General features: G+C 36.7%; 1 protein-coding gene across 10 annotated transcripts in view; it reads left to right on the top strand.

Annotated features, from left to right (window-relative positions):
* The window catches only part of CAPRIN1 (cell cycle associated protein 1), an 80,037-nt gene extending 67,582 nt beyond the window's left edge, over positions 1-12,455 (top strand). For 6 of the 10 annotated variants that reach the window (XM_050711284.1, XM_050711283.1, XM_035552335.2 and 3 more), the window contains 9 exons: positions 1,233-1,388; positions 2,320-2,428; positions 2,891-2,952; positions 5,245-5,394; positions 5,597-5,747; positions 7,694-7,888; positions 9,107-9,207; positions 10,091-10,154; positions 11,210-12,455. In XM_050711284.1, the coding sequence (XP_050567241.1) occupies positions 1,233-1,388; positions 2,320-2,428; positions 2,891-2,952; positions 5,245-5,394; positions 5,597-5,747; positions 7,694-7,888; positions 9,107-9,207; positions 10,091-10,154; positions 11,210-11,274 (1,053 nt within the window). In that variant the 3' untranslated portion in view covers positions 11,275-12,455. Of the gene's footprint in view, positions 1-1,232; positions 1,389-2,319; positions 2,429-2,890; positions 2,953-4,619; positions 4,731-5,244; positions 5,395-5,596; positions 5,748-7,693; positions 7,889-9,106; positions 9,208-10,090; positions 10,155-11,209 lie in introns of all 10 variants that reach the window. The other 4 variants (XM_050711282.1, XM_035552330.2, XM_035552333.2 and 1 more) reach the window with 1 other exon arrangement.
* Positions 12,456-17,995: the final 5,540 nt, after the last annotated feature.

The raw sequence follows: 17,995 nt of genomic DNA, 5'->3' as shown, positions 1-17,995 counted from the left end.
AGAGAGTTTAAGTTTGAAGTCTAGATCTGTGATCATAGAACTGGACTAAAGTAAAGGCTTCATCATTTGTCATGACTGCTGTACAAAATTTGTCTTCCACAGTTCTATTAAACCAGATGTTTTACATAAGTTTAATTATTTCAGACTTAGATGCATGTATGCTAACTTATATCCTGTTCCTCTGTAAGTTTAAGCCTTGCTTGCTTGTCTGGAGGATGATTATTAATTAAACTCTTGGGATCATGGGATTAGAAAAACAATGGGCAATTTTTTTGACAGTTATCTTCTTAAAGGACAGTTGTTGATGTAAATGCAAATTGGAAATGGCATTTCTGTATTAGGGGAGTTACCTGAAAAGCAAAATCGGTTCAAATTGCAGAAATGCTACTTCTTGTGCACCTCAGCCATCCTTGTAACTATCGGCTTTTGAACTACTTGATGATGGCTGTGCTTAGATTTAGATGCTCACGTTCAGCTTCTCTGGTTGCTTTGTTGCCTTCAGTAAGGTGGTATTTGAAAGCGTCTGTTCGTCTTCCTGTTGTTTGCACGTGACGTGCTGGAATACGTCTAGTAAATCCTGTCTGCTGTGCTATGTCTGATGAAGCTCTTACCATCTTTCAGTCTCAGCTTTCTTGCCTGCTATGAGTTGTACTACTTCTGGGCTTGTCTTGCAGTCTTTCCACCAGACAATGCTACCTGCTGTTCTCAGACCATAAATTAGTTTAGCTAGAATAACGCTTGCGAAAGACATGGCCATGAAAACTTAAAATTCTGTAGTCTTAAGAAAGACCCGCAAGTTCAAACTGTTTATATTCACACAAAAAAAGGTGGAAGAAAAGAATTATTTTCCATGTGTAAGTATTTCCAAAACTCGCTTTTCCCTGACTTTATTTGAATTGCTAAATGTTGATAAATACAAGATAAATTGTTGCAAAACCAGTGCTTAAAAAGAACAAACAACAAAAAAGTAACATGGAACAAATTTTTGTTAGCACTTTTTAAAATGGGAAATAGAGCAGATGGAAAGCAAATAAAATGCAGTCTAATCTTTCTAATCCTGTGAATTGCTTAGATCATGTCTGTAGGAGGATATAGTACTTTTCTTCAAGAACACTAGTAATTATGTCCATAATGCATGCAGTGGTTCTTGTAATTTATGGCTATTGTCTCACTTTTTTCTGTGGATTGTTATCTTAAGTTGAAATTTCAGTTAGATGCTTGTTTCTTACTAGGTTGTAAATTCACTGCAGCAACAGACACAAGCTACATCTCCTCCAGTTCCTGAACCTCACACGCTCACTACTGTTGCTCAAGCAGATCCTCTTGTTAGAAGGCAGAGAGTACAGGACCTCATGGCGCAGATGCAGGGCCCATATAACTTCATGCAGGTATGATGAACCCACTGCAGTACTGTGAAACGGGAGCCAAAAAAAACCAAAAGAGCACTTGCTGGCTTTTCATCATTTAAAGAGCCTGCTGTTGTTTATTTGAAGAATATGATGGTCTTGCAAACCTTATAATGCTGTATGACAGTATTTCATCCAAAGCCAGCAAACGTGTATTGCTATGGAAGTACAGTTAAAGTGCTATTAAGCTTTTCAGTCATGTTTGTACTAAATCTGCAGAGGACGTGGGAAGTTGTGGACCACTGAATTAAGTAATGCATGGTGCCTAAGAGAGACTTGCTATAAAATACCCTTTTTTCAAGCTCATTTTAAATTGTGTTATGAAAAAAATCTGCAACACCCAAAGGGCATTATTTTTGGGTGGCTTCTTAAAAGTTTCTGAAACAAAAAGGTTTTCTGAAATTTCTAGTGTCTTTTAACTTCGAAAATTGGAACATCTAGAAATGCATTGGGAAGTACGTAAATGCATCAGGAAGAAGTTTTTCTTCTTACTCCCTAAATAAAAACTAAACTTGATAATAAATGAAGCATATACTTAAACTTGTGGTTTTGGTGTGTTTTCTATTTGATTTTTCTCTGTGTGTTTTTTTTCCCCTACAAAGGAAAATGCTACTTTAGGGTAAAGAATAAAGAACCACATCACTTCCTATTCTACCTGGCTATTAAAATTTGTCTCCATTTATATCAAATAAGCTCTAACTTATGTACTTGGACTGAATATTCATTGTGATAAATATCTTCTGGAATTCTTAGTATCTTAATTGATATAAATTATATGGTAAAACTAGCTATTGATTAACTATGGACTAGGCTTCTTTTATTGTGACCTACTCATTTGTACACTTGAACACTTTATATTTTAAAAATCCAATAAACTAAATTTGATTATTCTATTATCTTTATTTTTTCCCAGGACTCTATGCTGGAGTTTGAGAACCAAACACTTGACCCTGCCATTGTATCTGCACAGCCCATGAATCCAGCACAGAACTTGGACATGCCACAAATGGTTTGCCCTCCAGGTTTGTAATGGTAAATCCTAAGCATAAATACTGGGGAAGCCTGCAAGTCATCTGTCAGAAATGCTTCAATTACTGCTACATAGCGAAGGGATCATCGCAACTAATATTACAGTACTGTTTAGGTGTGGTTTTCTATGAAATTGGATTGTACTTCTAAGGCATACTATTTATAGACTTCCGATCCTCCTTTTTGTATTGAGTTGGAACATTTAAAATGTTTTTAAATAGGCGAAATAGATTTTTGCTTAGTCTTTTGGAAATACCTGGAGTATTTTAGACAACTGAAAAAAGCATTTGTGTGGAAAATAAATGGGTATTTTGAATATAGTTTTTCCGTGCTAGAGGGATAATCATCTATAATGATGATGTCTCAAATAACTGAATTAGATAAGATTGCAGTGTTATTCTGTGAAAAGCTTTGATTGTACTATATATATAATAAGGGAAATTATTTTATTTCAGTTCATACTGAATCAAGACTTGCCCAGCCTAACCAAGTCCCTGTGCAACCAGAAGCTACGCAGGTAAATTTTTAGTAAATTTTAAATCGATTTTAGTCTTAATTAGTGTTATAACAGGATATAATTCCAAACTACAGCAGAAACTCAAAGGTGAAGTGCAAAGGTTTTATTTTAAGATCTAGTGGAAGAACTGTTTGGAAAGCTGCTTTGTGTAGTCCCACTCTAAATATATGTAGTTGAAGGTTTCTCTGCTTTCTGTTCATGACTGATTAATAATTTGACATGTCAGTCTTTGCCTAGTAGCTTTCTTTTCCATGTTAGCTATGTGGAGTAGCATTTTTAATTTAGATAGAAGGAAGTTACTATTTATTCATTTATTTGCAGCAGAAATGCAAAAATTAGAATCACTTGGTTAACGGGCCATCTATATCTGTTTAAGTAATCAAAAACAGATTTTACAGATTAATCACATAGTTCTTGTTATTTTTGACTTCCTCTGTAAAGAATTAGTCCCAGTTGCTTGCTTGGAGTATTTTATACTGGAGTTGTAGAGCTGCCAGAATGAGTTTGAATGCTGTTTTCAGTTGAGCTTTCCTGCAATTCTTTTTTAAAGTAGGATTAATTAAACTTGATTGGGTAATGTATGTGATGTATTTTGCCTTTCATTAAGATGTGCAGTTCCTTACTGAGATGCCTGGTGATTACAGGAATTCCTGCCGTTGTATCAAGCATGTATGGCATCTCTGAAATATTCTGCTGATCTCAAGTAATGAGTCTGATCCCTGTAGGTGTGTGAAAACAAAAAGAAACAGATGTGTATCTTAAGAGTAATGACAGTATAAATGGCTGGCTTTATCTTTTCCGGATTAGCTTTGCAGCTTTCAAGTCACTTGTTTGTTTAAAACAGGAATATGTTTTGTTCTTTTTTCTTGAGTTTCCTCTGTATGAAAATGCTGAAATGCTAGTACTTGCGCAGTTTTGTTGGTTTGTAGATGTAGAATAACTTTTTTTCATCAGTTCTCTCTGCACTAGCTTTTTTGTTGTTGTTAAGTGTTCTGTAACTTATCCCCATGGATTTTTTTTTCCGATTTTCCTTGCTTCAACAAGTGCTGCCAGTGATTCTCTCAGGTGTCTTGCAAGCGGTAGCGAAATTCAGTTCTTTCCTTGTTAATGTTCAACAAGATGTTCTGAACACACCAGTCACTCAGTATCAATCAGTTGCCTCCTGAAGTCCTCAGTAGCCTTAAATGCAGAGTTCCCTGCTTTGTTAGAGGTTTCACTGACCCCATGTAGGGGACCATAGGCTGTAAAAAGAGCAAATTCAGTCCATTGGATAACCAGTGCCTTTTCCATTTCTGTATGAGTTTGGCATTCTCTCATATAAACTTTCTTATTTTTCTCTCCTTCTCTTATTTCCCAGGTTTATTGTAATGGTAGTTGTGGTTGTGTAAGGAAATTATTCAATTAAAGCAAATATCCAGCTGATTAAGAAATATTCACAGAATCTAATTTGGCAGGGGATTGGTGGCATGGCATGTCAGAATATGTCAAGATGAGGTAGCTAAACCTGTGCTTATTACAAAGTACTTCATTTTTAATGGTTGTGAAGTTGTGCTGGAATAATTATTTTTATTAGAGAAAACCATTAATTCCAGAGTTCTGTGATACTTTTTATAAAACTCTGTGTGAGAATCAGCTGACTTGGGGGCATTTGGGGTTTATTTTGTCAGGTTCCCTTGGTTTCTTCTACAAGTGAGGGATATACAGCTTCCCAACCCATGTATCAGCCTTCTCATACAACAGAGCAACGGCCACAGAAAGAATCAATTGACCAGATTCAGGCAAGTCAGATTTCACAGAGGTGGGAAGGACTATGCTTGCAGGTGTGATCAAATGTGCATCTGTGGTTCTTTGAAAATAAAGCTTTGTGATTTTCAGTTATCTATTGATAGGGCTGTTTCAATTCAATGTAAGTGCAAAATTTTGAGCCTGTCTGTGACCAGAAAGTCCTTTATAGGATTGTTAAGTTACTAGATTGTCTGTTTAGTTAGAAGTAACGTGCCAACATTAGCATATGAGCATCCATGTTATTAGTTTAGTTTTCACATTGGCTGCTAGTTAGTCCAGAAACTTGTTCATTTTGCCCCCTTTGTTTTTTTATAGTTGTGTTTCAAGTTAATGAGGAAGAAGTCTGTTACGTTTTCCCTCTCCCATTATGCCGTTGTGAAAGAAGCTGTTCAGCTGAAGTAGAAAATGTTCGTTTGCTGGAGTGAATCCATTGCCTTTCCACTTCTTTTTAGTGAAGTTTTCACTACTATTCAAAAACTGCTAAAATGTCGTTTGTCTATTTATTAGGCTTCAATGTCACTGAACGCAGACCAGACCCCGTCGTCATCATCACTTCCCACTGCATCCCAGCCCCAGGTTTTCCAGGCTGGATCTAGCAAACCTTTGCATAGCAGCGGAATAAATGTTAACGCAGCTCCATTCCAATCCATGCAAACAGTAAGTAGCAAATAATTTTTGAATGACTTTATTTTGGTAGTCATTCCTTTTGTTGTTGTTACAACATTGGAATCAGTTATGTAATTGCGAAAATGGTCTTTGGTTATTTACATTTCTTAGTCTTGCGTATTTCTTTACATGATCCAAGGAGGGGTTATAAAAAAACGGATTGGACCAGAGAGCTATCTTTCTAATATTATAGGTATTCAACATGAATGCACCTGTTCCTCCTGTTAATGAGCCAGAAACCCTTAAGCAACAAAATCAGTACCAGGCAAGTTACAACCAGAGTTTCTCCAATCAGCCACACCAAGTAGAACAATCAGATCTTCAGCAAGAACAACTCCAGACAGGTAAACTTATTTTAGAGAAAATTAAAATGCTGAGAGTTTCAGTAGATCAGATAATCAAGGCTGTGAAGTCCTTAGAGATACAGCAAAGCGTGCCACATGTTCTCAGATGTACCTGGTCTTGCAAAACTGCCCTCCACTGGGCAATGTCTGATTTTTTTTGTTACTTCATTTTGCACCCCAGTATTCTGTCTTGGTTTGAGTATCCAGCAGGGGTTGAAATTCAGTATTTCTCTCTCCAACTGTCAAAATAATTTTGCCACTTGGTTAAGTTATAAATGGATTTATAAATCACAAGCAGAATTAATGATTATTCTAAAGGTGAAAGCAGTATAGCAGAGACCTTGCTCTGCTGATATTAAAGTTACATGTGCCAAAAAAAAGTTGACTGTACTAATTCAGATGACAAATTTTGAAAAAGAAATGGTAAGATGAAATTGTGAGCAAATATGGACTGGTTCTCAGAGATGGTGGAAAGTTCACAAAGGTCTAGAACCTTTTGCTAAAAAGGTTAGACACAGTTGGAATATAGCAGGCAAAATGGTTTCCAAGTTAGCAACTTAAGAAAAACAACTGTAATACAAAGTCTATGTACAAAACTATTCTTCCAGCCTTCCTCTTGCTTTCCACTCAGATAAAATGTATAGATGCAGAGAGGGATTACAAGTGAAGGACATTGGAAAGAGATGACAATGGTGAAGTGCTAACAGGTACTGGAGGTGTGGAGTAAAGGAAAAATGTGATCCTTATTCTCTACAACTGATTATGGTTGTGAATTTTGTCTTCCTTGCAAGCTGGGATAGGGAGGTGGATAGATGAGAAGAGGGAGAACCAGATTTCCATTGTTGCCTTGCACTTTGTATGGACCTGAAAAAAAAAAAAAAAAAAAAAAAAACTGAGTCTGGGGAATGGTATTGAAAGTGGGCCATGCAGTATTAAGTGCTTGACATTCTGTAACATTTAAGTGTAGCTGTCGATAGGAAGGAAATCCAGTGCCCTTTGAACAAAACCCTGCCCATTGTAAAACCTCTAAAAAGGATGACCACTTCATGCATTCCTCAAGAACAGAAAGGAAGTTGGGAGATCAGGGAAGTTCATAGCACCCTGTGGCTGAGTGAGGTTGAACTACAGTCATGCTCCCTGTTGAATGATGAAGTCTTCTTTACGTGTATAGGAAATGGGGGAGAGGGGCGTATCGCTTAAAATTGAGATCTTGCTTTAATATTTGTTGTCAAGCTGAACTTTTGCAGCTGCTTCACTCTTACATACAGAATTCCACTTTCTGGGTTGTATTCCTAATCCATTTCTGATGATTGCTGTGATACAGAGATGTGACAAACATTACTCCCAAGAAGCAGACAGTCTTAAGCTATCTATCCTGCTTTTGCCTTGTGATTTATGTATCACGTAGAAGGAAAGAATCCCCCCAGCCTATACAGCCAAAGCGGCCTCTGTGTTAAAATGTTCCCACAACCTCACCTGTAGTCAGGACAGCTGTGTCTAACAGAATTTATTTAGTGTTTGCAAGTATTTGTTAGTGGCCCTCTGCCCAGTTCAGAGGGGAGGAAGTTAGAGATGTGGGTTAACTTACTCACATTGGTTTTTAGAGTGAATGTGTGTGGCTGATTTTTTTTTTTTAAAGGGTTTGAAATAGCACAGGAAAACTTTACCTGCATTAGGAATACTTTTTTCTGAGCTTACTCTAGAGACTGTTTGACATTGACTTAAATCAGCTGTCTTCCATTTCTGGGTTATCTTAATATTGTGGGATGTCTGACTAGTAAGCTTGATGCTTAATTCTGCGGATTATTTTTCTTCAAATGGGTAAGCATTTATTGATGTGTACAATGGTACTTCAAAGCTTTGAATGTTGAGTTAGAAGGGGGTATGTGTGGGAACATAAATACTCAGCCTTTATACTCTACTTTTTCCCCACTTCAAATATATAGTGGTCGGCACTTACCATGGCTCCCCGGACCAGACCCATCAAGTGGCAGGTAACCACCAGCAACCTCCCCAGCAGAATACTGGATTTCCACGGAACAGCCAGCCTTATTATAACAGTCGGGGAGTGTCTCGTGGTGGATCACGTGGGACTCGCGGTTTGATGAATGGTTACAGGGGACCGGCAAATGGATTTAGAGGTAAACAGTTTAATTAAAGTCTCTCATCTGACTTTTACCTGTTTCTTTCTGGAAACACTGCGTCAAGAAACCATGTGTTATAAAAATGATGGTAGGTCAGTTTATTTTAAGTATAGTATCTCTGTAAGCTATTTAAACTTGTAGTAAAAATTCGGTTAGTTTTGGCTTACTCAAGCAGCTCAAATTTTAGATGCTTGGTTAGACTTCCTACTAAGATGTAAATAAAGAAGCCTTTTCCCTGTTCTGTGCTAAAGGCATAATGTGTGTATCTTAAGTTCTGTTGCAAGTATAAACAAACATGGAAATACCCAACAGAATGTTTCGCAACTATCAAGTGATGAATTCAGATGCCAGTTGGTATTTCAAAAATGTTTTTTTATTTCTAGTTATGGTAGAAGCAGTATACTTTAGAGTTCCATCTTGCGTCATATTGAAAATGGGCTTGATAATACAGAAGTACAAGAACAAAAAACTCCAAAGTCATTATTCTGAAGGAATTAATAGGAGTGGAGGAATGATACTGGAGTTCTGGATAAATAAGAACACTTTAATTGGAGATTATTTTGTGGGGCTTTTGGTGTTGCAGAGATGGCTGGGATGTGTATGTTAGAATGAGGAAGGTATTGTTTCCTTGTTTGATTTTCTGGGATTAGACTTGTGAATACAGCACTGACGGCTGGTTTTTCTTGCTCTGGTCTTGTCCTCTCTTGTGGTTGGAAAGTAGAGAAGAAACCTGTATAACATAAAGGCAGTTGATTGTAGTTGAAAGTGTTCACCATTTGTATGCTTCAAATTGGTCTGGAATTCTGAGTTTAGGACTTGGGACTGAAGCCATCCTTGGCCATACTTCCTGGCTTTCAGGAGAGCCTTCACTCAGGAGGAGCTCGAGTTGGTTGTTGTGGCCTTGCAGGTCACAGCTGTTATGTTTCGATCACAGTATTATGTTTAGCTGTGGGTTGAATGTTATGTAAATGAACCCTCAAATGACTAGAGAAACACACTGAATGGTTATCTCCTCCCCGTTCTTACTAGCTCTTTGTTCTTGTTTCTTGTAATAGTATTAGCACTGATGCTGCAAACAGTTGCTTGAATTGCAGGTTAAACAATGCGTGTTTTTTTTTCCTCTTAGAATTAGGTAGAAAGCTCTTAAGTTTTTCTTCGTGGTAGCATAATATAGGTTATCATTTCTAAGTGAAGGATGTGTGTCCTTTTCCATAGGAGGATACGATGGCTACCGTCCTTCATTTTCCAACACTCCAAACAGCGGTTACACGCAGCCCCAGTTCAATGCTCCTCGAGATTATTCAAACTACCAGCGGGTAAGCTACCAGTATGTCATGTCAGTCTAGAAGTAGAAGAAAAATGTATGCATCAATAAAAGCACTAATACAAGTCAATAAGTGAAAACATTTTCCTGTGACTTTTTTATTTCTAATGAAGACAAAAGTTTTAGGTACTGAACAGATATTTAGAAATAGCTGAATTTGAAATGGCTAGTTATAACTGGGAAGTTGAGTGATTTCTGAAGTAGCTATAGCAAAGTTGAGTGAATTATAAAGAGCTCTTTTAAATACAGTTATCACAGCTTTGTGAGAAAGAATGATACTTAAAGAAGAACTTAAATCCACTGAAATCAACTTCTCAAACATGTAAGGGACTGTCTATCTTCTGCAACACTGATATGTTACTCTGAAATGGATATAAAATTCCACTGTTCTGTAGGAAGTATGCTCTGTCTGCTCAAAGCTTAGTCTGACTGGAAAATGTCTGTCTCTGCATATCCCCAAACAAATATTCACCAACAAAGGAGAAGACTAATTTTGATCCTACCATTAGAATGTCAATTCATTTTCTGAATGGTCCTTTAGGAAACCCATCTGTTCGACTTGTGTTTAGTTGGAAAAAATCAAACACTGAATAGTCCTGTTCGCATTTATTACTTACATTGAAAAAATATCCTGTAACTGGAGAGAGGATTTGTCATTGTACATTTTTATTACAGTTGCTAGATACTAGGAGGAGTAAGAATTTATTTTTCTCACATGAATTAAAGCTAGTAAAATGCTGTATGTTGAAGTCACAGGTGTTTCATCAGTACAGATTGTTTTAAAAGCTCTTTATTTCACTGATAACTAATAACATCCTGAAACATAATGAAATAATTGTTTTATGTCATAATATTTTTCCATTTTTATACTTCAGGATGGATATCAACAGAATTTCAAACGTGGCTCTGGACAAAGTGGACCTCGGGGAGCTCCTCGAGGTAATTCCTGAGTAGTGTATACTTGATTTGGGCTAAATGGAAGTTTTTGATCCAAATTCTGAACTTATGTATTTAAAAAGCAACCTCAATCCTTATTTAGCAGATCACAATTGAAGGATAAGCCTGCTTTCCTCTGACCTCGTAGTTGACCCTGCTTTGGAACAGGGGCTTGTACTTGGAGAGGACATCCTGAGGTCCTTTCTCACTTGAGTTTTACTATTTAGGGGTATGGAAATGTGTTGTCCTGTAGCTTCTTGTTAGTGTTTGCCATGTGTACATCTGAGAAAACAAAACATTTATCGTAAGGCTGTAATTGAACTTATACACTCTATTTTCCAATGCTGTTTTCCACATTTTTTTCAGTAGATATTGGGTGATAAGATATGTTTGCATGAGACAGAAGACATTTTATGATAATTCAGGTTGAATTTTGAAGATTTCTGTTCTAGACTCCCTTGGTACAGAGGGCCCCATAGCGTGGAACTATGGCCTGGAGTTAAACATTAGTATCAGGCTGTAGTGAAGCTGAGAACATACTACAGAAAGCACAGCTATAAATGAATAAAAGTCATGAGGTTCCTTGTCAGAGATGTGCAGGCAAACATGAGAGGAGTTCACCAAGTGACAAACAGTTCTCATATACTGAGAGTGCAAGCTACAAACAAATCCTTTCTTAATGAGGGACGGAATGAATGGAAGTAAAAATGTGATTAGTTAGCTTGCAGTATTTATATTCAAACTCTAAAAATACAACTGTTGCCTAACATTACGGCAAAGTTTCTTGTTTTAGTTATCATATCTTCATGACGTATTTTTTTTCATTTTTCTTGAAGTTAGTACAGTTTTGTGGTTCTGGGAAAAAAGTTATTAGGATAAAGTTGCAAACTACAAAGGTTACATAATGTTGAATCTTGATTTAAAGGAGCTTCTAGAACCATGTATAGCCTAGATACAAACCAGGGAATTCTTACCCAGTTTATACCAGAGCTTTTAGGATTTTTTTTTAACAACCTGACTTCATGCATAATTCAAGTGCTTTTTTATATTTTTTCTAGGTCGTGGAGGGCCCCCAAGACCAAACAGAGGGATGCCTCAAATGAATGCTCAGCAAGTGAATTAAACAAATTCACAGGATTACATGAAACGCCAAAACCACACTGGCCAGTGTACTATACATGTTACCAGAAGAGTTATTATCTATTTGTTCTCCCTTACAGGAAGTTTGTTGTAAAGGGACTATTTTCATTACCCATAATGACAGGACTACAGTTGCCAGCTTTATATTACCTGGATATGGAAAGAAATGAAACAACGTTTACTCTGCATGTTCTGTCCTAAGCATCATCTTGAGCCTTGCACATGAGATTCAGATTCCTCACCCTTGCTAAGAGTAAAGCAAAAAAGGCAATTTTCAGGGTGATCCAGTCTCCATGGTTAACTGAAGTGGCAGGAAAAAGCAAAGACTCACTTCTGACATTAAAGTGATGCAACAAATTTTGGATATAATCTGCAAATTCATAAAGATTTACTGTGGTGGCAGTTAACAAAATCTAATGTTCCCATGAAAGGATTGAAAAAGTGAAGTGTGGCTTGATAGAGCAACTGCATTTCAGCTTTTTCGTATTAAATTGAAGCACTGAACAGTTGAAGACGTGTAGTGATGCATATTTCCCTAAGTAGGCTTATAGCCAGTTTTTGACAAAGAAGAAGCACCCTTAGCTACAGCACTCCTCATCACCAGGGCCCTTTTTACTGTGGCTAAGGATTTAAGATCGCTTGCATAACTGCTAATGTAATTGTGTAATTTTTTTAAAAAAGGAAAAAAGCTTTGATTTGGCACTTCAACAAAATTTTGCAACAAATGTGAGATATAACCTGGATGGCCACTGTATATTTGATGTGAAGTATTTAGATATATCTTTGAAACACATTTAAGTTTCTTTGATAGCAATGACTTTTGTAAGGATTGGTACTCTTTATCATTCCTTATAACTTGCACATTGTCTGTCACTAATACTTGACCTTGCTGTATTATCACCTAAATAACTGATGCCGGTACTGATGGAAATCTCTAATGGATAATCATAACACTTTTGGTCACATGTCCTTTTTGTCTTTCCTGCAGCCTTGAAGGTTTTAAGAAATCTCAAATGCCCGCTGCTGCTGCCCTTTTAATTGCTATCTTTTGAAAAGCACCAGTATGTGTTTGAATTGATTTCCCCTTTTAAGGGAAATGACAGCCAGCAGTTACAGTTCTAATGGTATAAGCAAGACAAATAAAACATGTTTATAAAAATTGTATCCTGGAACACTGGTTTTCAGCGACTGAAACAAATTTAATGTAACGGGTTGACATTTCATAAGGTTTTTTCATTGAAGAGATTTTCTTTTTCCTGAACAGATGTAAACCCTCCTTCTGTTTTTCTGATTTTATTCAAATATCTCTTGTGACTTCTTCTGGCAAACTTTTATTTTTATGGAGACTTTCCTTTTCATCAAGGCAGCAATGTATAGAAGAAATGGCATAAGACTAGGAGCTGGAAATTACCAAGTCTTATTCAAGTTTTACTGCATACTTGTGGTATAATCTTTGGAAAATCACTTGTGCCTAACTTTTGTGCACATGCACTCTCTCTGCAGTGGGGAGAATATATTGATAGCTGCCTCCATAGAGGTGTTGGTAGTTCTGTTGCATTTATAGCACATGCAAGAAGAAAAGTGCTATAGTGCTCATCAAATAATTTGTGTGTGTGGAAAGGTGAAATTAAGGAACAGCTACCTGTTGTATAACTGTTATATACAAAACTGAAGGTTGTTTTCGCTCAGAGGTTCACTCAGAGGGCCATTTCTACTTTGTATCATAACTGACCTTTCTGAACTTGTAGTCAGATTTTTTGACTTCATTGTGAAATAATCTGAAACTCCATATAAATAGGTGGTAACATCACTTTTCCATGTTGCGTGTGAAGAGCACAAATGAGAAATGTTTTTACTGAGAGAAGCGAAAAGTTTTTGAAGACAATACTACACAGCAAACATCTTGAAACAATGCTGATGGTTAGAAGCGCAGCAGTTTTAGTCAAGGCCTAGAAACATTCCATACCAGTATAACGATATAACCTGCAGTCCGGTAAGAAATTGCTGTTCTGTGTCTTTTTTAGGAAGCTATTACTGAAATAATAGTCCCAACTGTTTTTTTTTTAACTGGAAAAAAAATAAAAGATGAACCTTTTAATGCTGAACTGACATAGGAAAATAGTGAATTCTTTTTTTTCTTTTGTGCATCAGCTTACTTTTAAATGGTTGGTAGAACACAAGCTATTCAGCCTTTTCTATTGCACACCAAATGCGAATTCAAAAGCTAATTGTAGTTTGATAGTAAACTTGCAGCGTACTGAATTGAAGACCACTGAATGGATCAGAACATTCCACTTAAGTTTTTTTTTAAGCATAATTTAAATTTATTAATAAAATGTGGGTATCTGAGAGGCCTCTTATTTGAGGTACACAACCTTGTAAGCTTTTCCATGTATGATAATGGTCTTTAGAATAGCTGCTCTGCTGTATGCTGATAGATGGGGATGTGTTTTAGTAATAACTACAAAACAAGTACTTAATACATGTTTAATCTGGGAATTTGCACTGACTCCTTTAATCTCAATTCATGCAGCTAATAAACAGTATACTGAAAAATTGCCTTGAGTCACAGTATGGCGCACAGATCCACTAACTGGTTTTCTGGCCTGCTCAGGGGGTTCTGTTTGTCAGCCTAATGGTTGATTGTAAGGGTCCAGATTGTTTTCTTCTCTGCTTGATCCACTGCAGTGCAAGTATGGCGCTATGCATTTTAAAGAACTATATTTAGAGAACTAAGAGAGCTTTTAGGTATCTTCACTACCTAACTTAGTTCAAGATCTGAGTCACATTCAGATCACAAGCACTCCTAGATAACTTTCATTTGAAAAAGATCATCTTTGGAACAATGACCATGATAAAAAGTGATGATACTGAGGCAAAAGGGGGTCAGTTCTGGCTCAGTTGTGTTGCAGAGTCCTTTCTGGATGCCAGGGGGGAAAAAGGCATTTATTTTAGTGAGCGGTTGCTTTAGGCTTAGCTGGCCTTGATGCCTGTGGTTGAAAAGAGTTGAGTGAGTGTAGTACACTCCTTCTGAGCCAATCTATAAACACATGGATTGCCCTCTTTTCGTGGTTTTACTTGATTCTTCTGTGAATTAGTCTCCTGAGTGCATAACAGGCTAGTAATGACCACCTTACATGCAGCTGCGAAGAGAGATACAGATTTTTATTTTTGGCTGGGGCTTCCTTAATATTGGTAGGTTGTGATAATATGAAGTGGTATGCATTTGGGAGCTGACTTTTAGCATCAGTGTCTGTAATATAAGGATTCTTGAGTAAATCACTTACAGATGGCTCCAGAGTTTCCAGATGTTTCTACCTAATGTTACTGTGTCTGGCAATCTTGGATCCTTTCTAGACATCCTATAAGTTTTAACTCAGAAGTCATGAGTTGCTCCTCATACCCGAGGACGCTTTTTTTCATACTTTTTACTTAGTTCTCCGTGTGTATGGGCTCTCTTAAGGGTTCACTAGTATAAATTTTGTATTTTGCTGTAGAGTTAGTTCAAGACTTAATCGCTATTTTCTTTCCAAGATACTGTTTCATGTGTAGCAATCTCTGAAGCATTGAGTTCTGATGGCTCTAAGCATCATTCAGAGTAGCTGCAAGAGTAATGTTGATGACTTTTAATAGCTAGTAAGGTATTCTCCTGGGACTTTCTAACTTTCAGAGAATTCAGGACCTTTAAAGTATGTCATATCAAAATGTTCTGCATACTTTACTAGATAGGCAGATTTTTTGATTGGATTACAGGTTACCTTCATACATGTTGTCTTTGTAGAATGGATCAAGCTTCCTTCTCTCACCAAATGGTACTTAGAAATTTCTTTGGAGAGGGAAAAGTGTTTAAATGGCTTTAACCCTAGACAGACGTTGAAAATAGGATTACTGCTTTCTTGGTATTTACTTCCTGTGATTTACTGCAAATAGGGCAAAAACTCTGCAATCCAGTAGAATAAGGTACATAAGTAACTAATCATAGGAGTCTTTTCTTTATTTGAAAGATATGGCACTAGTTAAGCTGAGTAGTTGACTTTTACTTCTTTGCAAGAACTATCCATTATAAATGCTCATCTGAGATACATGTGTTTAGTGTCGATGGACAAAATTATGCTGTTCAGATTTCTCCCATCCCAAGTCTGCTGTGGACAGAAAGGGACATGAGGAAGCTGCTTATTAACCAGCCCTATTAATGAGGCTGCCAGAGTTGCATCTTGAAAAATAAAGATTCTTCCTGTCATGCATGCAAAACTGTTCTTGAATGAACTGAACGCAAACTCAGATACATGAAGTTACAGGCTTACAGATGGAGTTGAGGTTTGCAACTATATGAACATGTCTGCTTGAGTCTTTCAGGTCTGTGCACCTGTTTATACAGTACCCTGCATCTGCATTGAACATGGATGGAATTTTAAAGGTTTTCAATCATTTGAGCTAGCACCATTGAAGTTCTGCAGATGGGGTGGATAGTTATTCTTCATCACTGATTGACCTAAAAATCAGTGCTTCTTCTGAAAAGCAAGCAGGAAATGATCCTAAACAATAAAATTTTCCTCTTGAAATTGGAAAGGTGATTTTTTTTCTTTTTAAACCCTGGGCTTAAATACAGTTATGATTGTCCTCTAGAACATTACTGGAAACTTGAGCACTGCAAAAATGTGTGGTTTCCTTGTGGTTCTTTTTGTAGATTACGTTATCTTTGTTAAAACTTCTTTGACTATGCCATCACAACATCAGCGTCTGAGTGATCAGTCTCATACTAGTCTTGAGTTTCTTATATTCAGTGGCAAAACTAAATATAAGGATCTTTGACATTAACTTTGGGAAAATTCCTTTGTTTATTTAATGTCAGGTTGACATACCCTGTACTTGTGAAGAAGGGTAAACACTTGTGCTTTCAGAGGGAAAGGGGGATGGTTCTTCAAAATCTCCAGTTTGCAATTCCTGCTTTCTCTTGCATTCAGATGGGTTTTCTTCCAAATCGGTACCTTTTCGAGGAATAAAGCTTTCATGCTTTTTTATAAGCACTACACTCATCTGCTTAGGGACTGATACTGAATTTAAATGATCTAACATTTAAGAAGAAATCTAAGCTGATGAGAAGGCTCTAGTGGACTTTTAAACTTAATGTCCTTTCCTGTGTGAAAGAAATCCCTGACCCTCATGTGCTTCTACAAAAACTTAAAAGCAGCATCTTGGGTTTCTATCTCTATTTCTACAGAGTTTCAGAAACTGGACATTGAATTTCTACTGTGGTTTGACAGAGCCTCTGATAAATAGGAATTTCTGATGATAAACTAATTTTCTAAATGGTTTATTTAAGGGAAGGGGTGCTATTCTATACATTTTCTTAGGCTTTTTGAATATAATGCAATTGAAGTTATTTGTGGCTCTGTAGATCTAGCCTTAATGGAGGGAAAGTAAACTCTTTCCCAAAATTCACATCCTAAAGCCAGTTTGAGTGGTGTTAAAGAGAACTGTGTTAGCAAAACTGAAGTCTAACTTAACAATTGTAAGTAGTTTGTTCTGAGTGAAGTTTATCAGTTAGCTCTTGCTGCAATTATCATCCTTTAACTTTAGAAGTTAGGTTACTTTTCCCCCCTACTCTTTTAATGTTCATAAAACCTACTCTTTTAATGTTCAAAAAATAATCAAATGGATGTAACTAGTTCAGTTCCAACTATGGTGTCCTATTTCTTCTTTGTATGAAATGTGCTCGAATACCTGATAATGGATCAAGATTACACCTGATTTTTTGGGGGATTGAGATAAATTTTACTAATAATCCATTACATGTGTATTAAATGAAAAAAATATATTTTTAAAAGCTATTCAATTTTAGAATAAATTTTAGTAATGCATCTACCATATAAAGTAAGTTTTCACAATTACATTTTAGTTAATTGTCAGATTCAAATTTTCTGATGGCCTTAAACATACTTGTATATGTCTGCAGTTCTTTAACTCTCCATCTAAAACAAATTGGTCCATGGCTTATGTAAACACTTGAAAAATAAATTATTTAAACGTTTTATGTCCTTTTAAGAAAATATTTCATACCTATACCTTAAGGACTTGTTTGCTCCACTTCTGTTGCACTGGTGGTTTTGTCTCAGTAACTGGGAATTGTTTCATAGCCTGTATTATTTTTAATTCAATAGTTTTATCATATTTTTGCTATACTTTAAAACTTAAAATATCCCAAAATACATCCCTTAGTATTAAACACATTTTCCTATCATGTTACCTGATTATTAAACTTCATTAATCAAAACTTTTTTTTTTGGCTGTCCTAAAAGTTAAGAATAAATGTATCTACGCCCAGAGCCTGGCTCAGCTTTGGTATGGGAGGGTTAATGTTCCAGCTTTTAGGTTAGGGATAGTCGTGCTGTCAGTTTGCGAATGAATACAGTGTTTCTGTAATCTTACAAGGATTGAAAACAGGTCAGACTGATATTTTTTCACGTTGCAACTTGCAATGTTGTATTGAAGACCTTGAACCAGCTGTGGCTTTACTGCACAGCAGAGCTTCAAGGCTACGAGCTCCTTCAGGTTTATTGGGATTTCACAATTCATATAAATATAAATAGACAACTGTGCCCTCAAGCTTTGCCATTTTCACGTGCGTTGCGTTTTTATTTCGGACAAAGGAGGGGGCGAGGGCTGGAGGCCTGAGGCCGGGGCCGCTTCCCCCTGAGGCGCTG

Source organism: Cygnus atratus, chromosome 5 (genome assembly GCF_013377495.2).
Source record: "Cygnus atratus isolate AKBS03 ecotype Queensland, Australia chromosome 5, CAtr_DNAZoo_HiC_assembly, whole genome shotgun sequence".
Taxonomy (NCBI): Eukaryota; Metazoa; Chordata; class Aves; order Anseriformes; family Anatidae; genus Cygnus; species Cygnus atratus.
Note: the sequence above shows the minus strand (reverse complement) of the source record. Positions and strands in the feature narration are given on the sequence as shown.